This window comes from Grammomys surdaster, unplaced genomic scaffold (assembly GCF_004785775.1).
Source record: "Grammomys surdaster isolate TR1022 unplaced genomic scaffold, NIH_TR_1.0 125888, whole genome shotgun sequence".
Classification (NCBI taxonomy): Eukaryota; Metazoa; Chordata; class Mammalia; order Rodentia; family Muridae; genus Grammomys; species Grammomys surdaster.
Window position 1 is genome coordinate 1,244,855 of NW_021620713.1, and position 12,830 is coordinate 1,257,684.

Genomic DNA, 12,830 nt, shown 5'->3' on the forward strand with positions numbered 1-12,830 from the left:
CTTCCATAACTATGTGAGAAAATAACTTGCTGAAAGAAAGTTGTATTAAATTAGCATCATTTCATTGATATTCAAGTTCTCAAGCTCATCTACTATTTGGAAAATGAACAGAACAGACTTTGCCAGGTCCTAAAACATGGCATAAATAACTTCAGACAAAGCATAGGTGTGTGAAACAGAGCACGGCTAGTCTGGAAACTGTTGAGAATAATTAGCATGGACTAAATGAATTAGTCTTTTTTCAGTACTCAGAGTAGAAACTTTAGGTAACAGAAACAAGTGTATTTTAATGACCTACTCAGAACTTGCTGAAATGATACACCAAGCATGTTAGTTATTCTGACAACACTAATTGACCATAAGGATATCTACCATCTTAAACTGCCATGTATAAGAGATATCCCAAGAAAACTTACCAATCAGACAATAACTCATTACTCATAAATGTCTATAAAAGCACTATAAAATTGTCTAATATTTGTAATACAATTTCGGAGTCTTTTTTCTTCTAAACTTATATCATGAGAAGTTTGGTTGAACCCAACTTTTCACCGCATTTATTATTTCAAATTAAGTATGTCATAGAAAGACAGTCTGATGTCTTTGACATGGATTTATTTCAAAAATTCCAAGTTTTCCTAATATCTATAGATAGCAATTAAGCCATTATGGATACAGAATTTTCAAAACCCTAACTCTAGGTCAGGCTTATGTGGTTTGGAACGACATGTTTCTTTGCTTTCCTGGGAAGACTGTTTCAGCAATGATGAGTGATGAAAGTTCTCTATTTTCAACACCCTCATAAGTTGGTTGAACATGATATATCAGCAGCTTATTGACTTGAGAATGATAAGGAGTATTACCTCCCCCAAAGAAGTATTAAGATGATTTATAACAGGTAAAAACTGATTCTAGCTTTTCTGTTAAATGCAGGAAAATTTACAAGTTTTATGCTCTCTTAAATGTCTACCTTAAAAGCATTTTTTTCCTTTGTACACTAAAAGGACTCAACTTTTCATCTCATCATGACTTTATAAACTGATATGTCCTTAGCAGATGTATACTAAAATCTTCAATAGTACCTGGCACGTGGGTATTCCAAACATGTTAGCATAAGATGTTACCTTTTCATCATTTTTCAGTTTAAGTTTGGTTTAGCTAGATCATGAATACAGTGGTCCAATTCAAGAGAAAGGTGAGTGTGTGTCCAGAAATGGTCATTTCTCTCATTAACATTTATTTCAAATTTTAATCATTGGCTTACTATATGAGGTTTTCCATATTTACATCTTATATCATTTAATTTAATTTCAACAGTTTTATTTCAAAGTAAAATAGATTACTATACTAGTAAACAGCTTTGGTATGATGAGCTTTCTACGAAACCTTAAGAATTAGTAAATAATAATTTAGAGTTAAACTGTCACAACTATAACAAACTTACTACTGTTAGCAATGAGAACAAAGTAGAATTGGAAAGCCTGCCTTAGAGGTACATGTTCTCCAGGTGAGTGACAGGCAGTTTTTAGGGGATGATGGGGCCCTCTCTTGATCACAACCTACTAGTGAAGAAGGAACAAAAGAAGACATGGAGTGACAGCATTGAGCAGGTCCCATGCATCAACTTTGTCTTTTACTGGGCACTTTTATCTCTAACACTTGAAGTATTTTATTTTCAAGGTAATTGACTTTTATCCCCAAGCTAGAAATACAGTTGGGTTTTAAGGAAATAAAAACAAAAATGATAAGTTTCTATTATTCAGGACTCTTTCATTCTTACATGTAACAAGGGATGTAAGTATAGTATAGTAAGTACTTCCGAGATATAATCCTAGATGTAAGGCATTATGAAATGACTTTCTACTTACTTAAAGGACTACATCCCAAAAGATTGTTTCTCACTGCCGAGTTGCGGATAGCCACTGTGAGGCTGAAGTTTATAGAATCCCTCATTGACCCCTTTCGCTCTCAGCATCCTTATGCATGATGTCTTGCATCTTTACATCACTTCAGTGTCTACTGTGGCTACACTTTTGAAGTAATCCCAGCTTTTAAATTCTCCAAACCCTGTGATGGTTCCAAGAAATAGAAATTTATTTCTCACTTATGCAACAGAAGGCTGTTTTCTACAGGAAACTCTGAAATTTTCTCTAAATATAAAACTATTCCTCTTCCCAAATTTAAAGTTAAATAGCTAATGAGTGTTAACTCTCTGAGCCTAGGTAGTTACTTCCACTTGATGACCCAGGGTCCTGAATCTTCATTCCACATAGATTAGTTCAATGTTGAGTCCTAACCAATATCAAAGACACAGAGAATTTGGCACAAAGTCTGGTTGCTTAATAGCTTGAACCTTACTGTATATTTTTTCTCCTCACATTCCATTAGCCTAATCTAGTCAAAGGCCAGGCGCTAATGATCAGATAAGTTAAGTATAGATTCAAGAGTAGAATAACTTCTTTCCTTACCTCTCTTATTTTGTACGTATTTTCCAACACTTAGAAACATATCTGTCTACCTAACCAAAAAAGACATCCCAAAATCAGTCCACCTCCCCTAGTCAATTCTAACCAATACTGATTAGGTTGGTCTACATGATTATGCCCAGTGACTCCAGCAGTGACTGTCTGTACACTTGACAGGCTGAGAGCTCAGATGACCTGCCAGCATTCCTGGAGAGCTGCTGACCTCCAAGCTCACACTGAATGGTCCATGAAGCTGGATTCTGATGGCAGCCACAATGACAACAATAATAGGATATAAATCTATTAAAAAGCCTATCAGCAAAAAGTCAAGCAGGTAGCAAAAAGTCAAGCAGGTAGCAACAGCAACTCCTTTCCAGCGGACCTCTTGACTCTTAAGCTAGATGCCAAAGTCATGCCCATTGTTTAGAAGTTTTTCTCTGACCCACAGTTAATCCTTCCTGGAAATACCTTTAGTGATTAGGCCAGATATGTGTCTCTTACTTAATGTCAGATTCAATCACATTGAAAAATGAAGATAAATCATCACAACTTCCAACTACATCTAGCTCTATATCCACAATCTTTGATGATGAATATTTTTTTTCATGAAGTCACAGTCTCCCCGAAGAGCTAAATGAGTTTGAACTTGAAATTCAAGTTATCTGCTTCACTTTATCTGCCACATTTAACAGATAATAGTGGAGTCAGAACCAGGTAACAAGAAAAGTAGTAAATAGCCTAGTCAGTACACCAAAAGAATTTCTATGTTCCATTGGGCAGTCCCTGTGGAACCATTGCTATGGTAGAGATTACTGCTGGCTCCTCTGCCTGGGAGAAGACCTCATGCCCATTATTCTATAGATGTGCTTCCCTTGCATTAAGTCTATCTGTCCATCCAGACTCCAGGTGGGCAGTAGAGAGAATTATCTCAAAGTTTGCTTTTGTTATAATTTAGATTTTGTGGAATAAATATGTGGTTCCAGAATTGTATACACTTTTCTGGATTTTAGGCCCAGCTTCTAGTTTCTATGGTAATGCAATTACCTCAAAATTTTCATAGACGTTGATCAAATTTCTTCAGTCTGTTAAACATAACCTTTTTATATCTACATAAGTGCTGAGACCTACTTTATTTCTTTCATGCATTTCTTTCTTTCTCTCTCGTTTCTTCCTTTCCACTCTCTCTTTCATGTAAAATATGAAGTAATGCGACTAATGAAATCCTTTAATCTGTCAAGCTTATTAAATCATTAGTTCCTCCTCTCTTCTTTAATGATGGAATTTGCTCATGATGCTTCTTCTGGAGAAAGAATAACGTTCACTCTTCTTTGCTCAAAGACAATGCATCATGTGGCTTTTGTGTATTTAATGGCATCTGAACAATAAAGGAAGATGTGAGAATAACACAACACATATCCAGAGAATTATGGGCTGGCAGCCTAAGCAATACATCATGTTTTAGCATGAAATATTTTTCCCAGTTACTGCATTTTAAGATGTTGAAATTCAAAAATGTAAAATATTTATTTTATTATGCTTTGAGTATGATAACAAAAGAAAAATGTTTTTCTGAATAAAGCATCAGCTCAGCTTGTCTCTTCACCATGATGCTCCAGAATGGCTTGGGAGTTTGAAGGTGGAGGTCTAGCCATGGCTGGGTGAATCAGTCCTCTGGAAGTTTCATATGTATGTGGCTGGTGATTGAAGCTGGTTACTGGCCTCTCACTTGTCTACCAAATACAAAATGGCAAAGCCTCTTGTTGTGGATATGTTGTATGGATTGATTTAAGATTCCTCATAATATTGAGACTATTCTCCAAGCTAAGAGTTCTAACAGGGATATGCATATCATTTTTGTGTTCTAATTTTTAATGTCATGTAGTGGGACTTACATCATATAATTTGATTAAAGCAGGTGTAAATATCTGGTGATGTCCAAGATTGTAATAGTGATCTCATTAATTGATAAGAGGAAATTCAAGGTTTAGAAGAGTACATAACTATTTTTGCAGCCAGCCATTTTGGAATATAAATTTCATTCAAATTAATTAACATCTAATACATTATTCATTTTACATATATGCTATTATCATTATTTGATTGCATTTTAATATGTTCATTTTCATTTGCATATTGACTAAATTGTGCTCATTAAAATGATTTTCAAATTGGTAAAGAAAAGCAACGTAATAGTATCAAATGTCAATGTGTTTGCAGATTTCCCGGCACAGAAGGAATCATTCACAGCATGTGTTGAAAGATGTCATTCCACCACTAGAACATCCAGTAAGTGACAAATTTTACTATAGTCTTGTACTCTTGGATATACTACTGCAAAAGTTGCCTAAACTCAGTGACTTGAAACTGCACACATAATTATCAAACACTGTGGGAGTCCAGAATTTAAGTATGTTTTATTAGTGTCTAGCTCAGAAACAGTCAAAGGTTACAATCAACCTGTCACTCAGAACTGGATCATATCTGGCTGGCTGGCTGAGGGAGTGTCAAGCTCACTAACACAGTTATTGATGGGATTCACTTCTGTAAGAAATCTTGGATGTGAGTATTTTGTATCAAATACTATTAAAAGTATATTTAAGACAAGAGATTCAAATGTATGTATCCTGCCCCACCCAGTTAAATCTGTATTTACACCAAATACCCACTGCTCTATTCCTGCTCTATTCCAGCAACTTAATTGCCTGGAAGAGGACCCCTTCCTCTTTCCTCTTAAGATTTCTTTCTTTCTTTCTCTCCTTCTTTCTTTCTTTCTTTCTTTCTTTCTTTCTTTCTTTCTTTTTATCTTTCTTTCTTTCTTTCTTTCTTTCCTTCTTTCTTATTTTTTTTAAATCAAATCATAATTTTTACTTGTTCACACAGGGCTGATAAACACAAAAAAGCAGGATGTGGGGAAGGGAAAGACACTGGGGCGTGAGTGTTCAGGGGGAATACAGATATCTTTCAGAACAGGGTATCAGTTGGGTGAATGTTTAGGTGACAGGTCATTATGAGTCTGCCTATGATTCACTTGTCTTTATCTAAGGTGGTATTATCTGCCAAGGCTACCTATTTACAAGGTCTATGACTACTCACGCTGGTAAATTTCCATGAAAGTTGCTTGTTTACAATAGCTTATAGCCATCTGTTTCAATGTATTTCCACAGAGACCCAAGACTTGGTGCTAGCATACATGTATGACAGTCCTATTGCTGATTTTAGGACTATGGCTGCTTTTAGGCCTTCAGTGTATAAGCAGGAATGCCCCTGACATCTCCTCCCTTCTCTAAGTATAGACGGGCTGTGGCGAATCTAATCTTGAGAAGGCAGGGATAGAGGCCTGACCTCCAGTAATTGATGGGGACCTTGTTGTGGCTTCAGTCCCCCCTGTCGTTGTCCAGTGAGGCATGAGGGCCATACCTGTCCCAATATCTTTTTCCTGAAGAGGGGATACTTTTAACATCAACCCCTATGCAGTCAGGCTTGTCCCACAGGGAACCCAGAGAGATATTTTTAACTTTTATTTATATTCCCTTGCAGTGCTTAGCCTCGCAGCCTAAGTAAGAATTCAGATCGCCACTCAGAGGGAGTTCTGGGTGTCCCCTCTCTGCTTGGTCTAGGAGCAGAAGTCCCCTCTTTTAGGTTGGGTAGAGATGGGTTTTGGGAATACCCTGGATAGAGTAACAACCACATCTTGAGTCTCATGGTCCTCCATACCTAACTTATGATGATGTATCAGAATAGGTTTTGCTACCAAATTATTTATTTGTTGTTTCACAAAGTTAGTCAGCCTATTTAAGGCCCAGGGACCAAAAGAAATAAATAAGCAAAAATAACCCAATTAATGATCCCAAGATGGGAGGAAGTAGGGTTGACAACCATGGAGAGGTTGAAAACCAATTCTTGTACCAGCTCTTTAAGCCTGTAGAGTCTTTCCTTTTCATGAAATGCCATCCATAACAGATCTGCACTCCTGAGCTATTCACTTCCCATCTCATCCTGCAGTCATGATGGAGGTTAAAATGACCATTTTGTGTCTGTCAGCCTACAGTATCACTCCTTTACTCAAAACACTCAATGACTTCTGTTCTTCCAAAAGTTGAAGTTAGAAAGCAAACAGAAGTTCTCAAGTCTTAAAGATCCAGTTACCTCATTAACACAACCTCCTTCTTCTGGCTTAGTCTGCTTCAACCAAACTGGTTCTTCTTTTGAAGTGTTCCTTCACTTGTTCACTGATCTTTCCAGTAAACTGTAACTCATTTGTAACCATTATATTTAAGTAATATTGCAGCATTTACCTGCTATTATGCTGGTATCATTTTTTAAATTGAGTCTTAGGTTGATGGCTCACTGGGTAAAGGCACTTGCTGCCAACACATTCAACCTGAGTTCTACATTTGGGATACATGTATTAAAAAGAGAACTGACTTCAACAATCTGTCTTCTGGATTTCATATATCCACCTTGGATACACACACACATACACGGAATAAATATAAAATTTTAAATAGACTCTTGTTTAATGTCCTTTAACTCCCTTATTTACCCTTATTCAATATTCCTCTTGCACTTATAGGGTAGACAAATTGCTTTCTGTGTTCACTATTCTGTGTTTCTCATGACTGCAAGAGCATGGGATAACTCTATAAGTATCCTTTGAGTATATGAAGGAGTGCAAAGATAATGACTTTGAGTACAAGAAGAGCTACATTTCACTATTTGCATAAATGTTCAAGTACTAATTACTCATTTGTTCTGACACTTCTTTCTCACTAAAAGCAAGAAGTAAAATATGTGAAATTTACCTATCATCACTATCTCCCTCCTCATCTGGCTAGGTCCAGTCACAACAAATTCTAGTCCTAACTTTTATTTATATTCCCTTAGGTCTAGTCACAACAAATAAGTCCTAGACCTTTTCTAGGTCTCAAATGTCTTTTTTTTAATGTTTATTTTTCTTACCATCATTCACATACAACTCTGTGTGTGTGTGTTAATGCACATACATGTGAGAGTATATGTGCACATATATAGGTGAGCAATATGACCAACTGAGACATCTCTTCAGCCCCAACCTAGCCAGCCACCTTATGAACTAGCCTCTCATCAGTAGCCAGGTGATCACACACTTCTCTTTGTGACCACACATATCATCATCTTGACTTTGAAATGCCATCACTAATACTCCTTTATGTCTTTCACATACATCATACAAGGGCAAACTTGGGCAGTAACCCAAGAACAACCTTCTTTAAAGCAGTATTTTCAGCATGTCATTTTCCTTAACCAAACCAACTGGCTTCCTTTCACCTATAACATCAAGTTTATAGAATGCTCTCATGGTCTTGATTTATGCTGTATATTATCTCCTTCCAAATACACACCCTCAAGCCAGTAATAGAAGTATGATTGAGACATGACTTTTAGCCTGAAGGAGCTTGAGTTTTCTCTAGTAATTATGGTTCTTTCATCCTATCACATGTTCATATATTGCTACACTGTCCACTCTTATTTCATGGGTAATGGACTTGTTCCATGGCTGCACTGTAAATGCCTGGAAGTGAGGGGCCGTGACTTATGATCACTATGTTCTGTCATGCTTCCACTTATATTACTGTTGACATTATTGTTTGCTCTGGAAAGGCATGTTTGCCAATTGATGTAACAGAGATACTAAGGGTTTATAAAAAATGTTGGTTAAAAATATTAATAAATATATACTTGTTATTCAAATGAAACTCAATATTTTCAATATTGAAATTAGATGTATTTATAGTTGTTTTTCAAGATTATCAGTTTTGTGGGTTTTTTCTCTGTGTAGCCTTAGCTGTCCTGGAACTCTCAGACTCACAGAGATTCACCTGCCTCAGCCACCCAAGTGCTAGAATTAAGGGCATAGGCAACTACCACCTGTCCAGATTATCAGTTTTTAACTTTACATTTTTTAAGGAAACTACTTCCATGATTTCTCAAATTTGAAGTATAATATACCTTGTATAGTCTGCTTTCTGAGAGCAACTTGGACTTATCTCTTTTCCAGATAAATCGCACTAAAATTACTTCCTTCCTTCTTTATCTTCTTTACTGAGTTATAATTTATACATAAAGAGGGTTATGAATATCTTACTATTTCACTATTATTACTTAATATAGAATTTGGCACATTGTAGCAGCACAATGGATGAGAAAACTATATACAAATAATTATTCATGCATACATACATAACACATATACATGTGTGTATATGCACACAAATGTCTGCAAAATTATATTTGAGTAATATGTTAAAGCATCACAAATTTTTACATACAATATAACTATGAATTACAGAAGTTAAGAATTTTAATTGTAATTATTTTCAAATTTAATTAGTAACTACCATCCAGTTTTCTATTTTATAACTATGCCTACATATCAAGCATAACATAAGCTTAGATAAACCTTTAGGATAGTTTAAGATAGTCTTCTTAATTCATCTTCCTAATATTAAACTTATATTTTTGTTAACTAACATGTGGTGAGTGGTCTTATCTTTGCAGTTTCAATTTAAAAAGGACGAAAGAAAATATGTTACTTTGGAAAGTGACATTGAAAAGAAATAATAAAGCAAAGCAAAACATTTATTTTTAAAGTAAAATTCTAGTCTGTAGTCTCTCTAAAGATATTATCTTCCCCATCTCCACATGCACACAGATATGCATAGCCACTATTTCCACCAACTTTTCAAATTATCAATTATTTGATTCCTTGTTCTGATGTTGGCTGCCCTGCATCCTCTTTCTGAGCATACACTTAACTCACTCTGTATACTGAGCACCGGGAACATTCAACGTTTCCTCTATGACGTCTATTGGATTCTTACTTTTATTTTAAAGGGAGAAATGCCATCATTTATGTAAACTCCCATCTGGAGAGTAGACTGTCATGAAGAGTAACAATGAAAGAACCAGGAAGTTTTCCAAAAAAACAAATCTATACATTTTAAATTATCCATTACCATTCATGAAGCATGCTCTAGAAGACACAAAGTTTACTTTAAATCTGGTGAACTTGAACACTTCATCTACCTGAAGAGTCTTTCCCAGAACTTGGGATTGCTTGTATCTCTCCCTGTCTCCCTATCTCCTCCATGCCTCAGCATGGCAGTCCCAGTGTCCTGTTGTCAGCATCTATTAGGACATACTGTCATGTATGACACAACATACCAAAATATTTTGGGGCAATTATTTGAATTCCTTGATTCGATATTATTATTTATCTTTCTATTTTTAATATGAATTCACATGTATATTTATTTTCAAAACATTAGCTGTAATGTAAAAATCTCACTTTGTTTACATCCTATTCAAATAATTTTCTTAAATATTTTTAATAATCGTGAGACTACAGTTTTGGTCACAGCTTTTCAAATTATCCGTTAGGTCTACCCCATTTTGGAGTAAAATGTTTTACTTTATAAAATGAAAACTGTCATTGTCGATGCTCCAATGAGTATATTTTTTTTTCCTTTGGGGGACCATGCATTATTTTTTACAGTACTCTTATAATAGAGCTGATTGTGATCAACATGAGTAATTAAAAGAACAGCACATGTATTTTGACAGCTAACTTTCGAAACATTCCTAATTGGAGTCTAAAAATGCTCACAGTGGCCCCAGTTCAGGAAGAAATACAACATTAGTGCCACACAGATGCATATCACAAGGCTTCCATGAAGGAAGCTGGAATCAGAGCAGAGAACTCTGTGATTGCTTAACACAGCTATGAAATGGTGACTTTAAACATGAAACACCCTAACAAGACTCTGATACACTTTGCGCATTTGTTTCTTGATCTTCTATTAATATATTCCACATTGCTACTGTGAATGAGACCCAATTAGTTTCGAGGTACTTTCACCCTAAACAAAGATTCAAGAAAAATAACACTGGTTATAGCATGTTAAATCTTTATCTTCTTTATTTTCATTGAGACATTGTAAGGCATGTCTATGGATAACCTTGCAGGAGTCAAAAGCCTGTGGTGAGTTTTAGAGAATTATTTGCTTCCTCCTGAGCAAGGAGGATTTGGAGGGCAGAGCTCAGGAAGTTGTCCTGGCTCAGAGAAAATCAGGCTTTTGCAGATAAACTTAAGTCACAGGTGTTACCTTTTCAAGCACAATATCATTCTGTGAATTAATTAATACTTGTTGGGGGCTTTCAAGATGAAATGTATTATGAAGATATTATAGTTTTTTATTTAAAGGAAAAAAAGAGTAATCACCTTGTGGGACTAATTCTATTGACCAGCTGGGGTTTAAGTTGGAAACGACAAACAAAAACTTCTTTAATCTTTTCAAAATGTCATTTTACTAAGTTAGAGTTAGGTTTGCCAAATAATATGTCTCAATAATTAAGGTAATAATAAGATATATAGTTGAATCCTTTTATTATAGAAACCACTTCAAATTAAGTATTTAATTTCCTTAAGAAGGAATCTGCTTCTTCATTCATACATTTGTCATTCAGGAAAAGAGTTAGGCTATGGGAATGTGATGAGAGGTTCAGAAGTCATGGCCTTTCCTGGACAAAGACCTATGGCCAAGCAGAAGTATCAAGGACCAGAGAAAGGCTTTGTTCTACACTAATGTCTGTGGGAGAGAAAAGACTTATCTTGGAGTCACAAGTCCTACAAATACTTTTCAAAAGTGTCATTTAAAATAAGATTTGCACCATAAGTAGAATTCTGGAAACAAAGAATGAGAACAGGAAGAAAAAAACATACATTCAAGAAAAGACAGCACATTCAGGCTATCGTTAGAACATATTTATTTTAATTGTGTTTGAAAATTTTCAAGAATATCATGATGAGGCAGGCATGATGGAACATGTTTGCAATACAAACACATGGGAGGCAGAAACAAGAAGTCTGCAAGTTCAAGGACAGCCTGGAGTACATAGAGAATCCAGACTAGCAGCTAATCAAGATTATATACTTTGTGTATGAAAAAAAATCCGTACTGACTAGATTAGGAAGATCAGAAGAGAAGAGCCATGGTGCACAAGCAGAGGGAGCACTACCCCAGGGGAAGAAGCTTCAGGTGATGGGAAGAATTGGAAAAATCCTGGAAATAGAGTCAAGTTAAATTTTGTCTCCCGGCCATGTCTCCCACTTATAATTCATTTAATCCTAGAGTAGAGAAAAATGCATACACACATCAACAAAGACTATTAAAATTGAGCAACTCTCTCTTCACAGAGTGAAATTAAGTTATAACACAGATGAATTATAATAATAAGACGCTCTGACAGCAGGGAAAAGGAAGACCAAGGCCGGCGAACTTCAATGATGGTCTAAAAACAAGTAACACTGAAAGTAAAGACAGTGAAACAGAAACAGAGAGTTGAATTCTAAGAAAAGCCTTCAGAAGACTGACGAAAGTTTTCCAGATACAGAGAAATCCTTCCTAAACCCATCTCCTAAGCAGAAACTGGATTTCTTGGTGGTGAATGAATGAGACATTCTGGCTCCAGCATGAAAGGGTCAGGATAAAAATGCACAGGAGATCTTAAACATGAAATGCTCTAATGTCATTTTCAAAAAGATCTTTTGATGAGGTAGTGGTAAAGAAATCAACAACATAAGGATAGCATTTCCCTTGAAGTACACAGTGGTTTAATTTGGGGGGGGCCGGGGGCAAATAGCTTGGCAAAACAGAACATGCTCTTCACCAAGCCCAGTGTTTTCCCTAAAGGGAAAGTTGATCCCATGCCCTGCTAAGACAAAAAGAGAGTGCATGAAGGTGCACTCCATACATGAACTAATGAGTGCAAGGGATCTGTGACAGTAAGTATCACCAAAGCGAGACCATGAAGTCAAATCAGTTTCTCAAGACTTTGGGGGCTTGTTTTCATTTTGTGTGGTTGGTTGCTTGTCTTTTGTTTCTTTGTTTTTTGTCTTTTGTTTTCTTTCTTTGAGATAAGCCCTCACAATGATATATCCCTGGATTATGTGCAACTCACTGGGTAAACCAACTTAGCCTTGAACTGGTGGGTTGCTCTTCCATCTGTTTCTGCAAGTGGAGGTTGCAGGTATTAACCACCTTGCCGTGCTTCAAGAACTCCTTTAGGAATGCATAGCTGTTTTGTGGGATTTGCAAGTGAGTGTGTGACGCAGAACTACTTTTGCTCGACTCTTATTTATGTGATCATTGTATCCAGCTTGAGAATTTGGATGTATGTACATACTATACATCATAGATTTATATGAGGTTAGGACACTGTATCAGAAAGCATCACCCTTCAGAGCAACTCTCATGGTTCCCTTCATATCATTCTCTCTCTCTCTCTCTCTCTCTCTCTCTCTCTCTCTCTCTCTCTCTCTCTCTC

The 12,830-nt window shown here is 36.1% G+C and overlaps 1 protein-coding gene across 4 annotated transcripts in view; it reads left to right on the forward strand.

Annotated features, from left to right (window-relative positions):
• Arhgap15 (Rho GTPase activating protein 15) overlaps positions 1 to 12,830 on the forward strand; it is a 603,756-nt gene that overhangs the window by 68,642 nt on the left and 522,284 nt on the right. For all 4 annotated transcript variants that reach the window (XM_028752207.1, XM_028752209.1, XM_028752208.1 and 1 more), the window contains exon 3: positions 4,683 to 4,751. In XM_028752207.1, the coding sequence (XP_028608040.1) occupies positions 4,683 to 4,751 (69 nt within the window). The remainder of the gene's footprint in view (positions 1 to 4,682; positions 4,752 to 12,830) is intronic.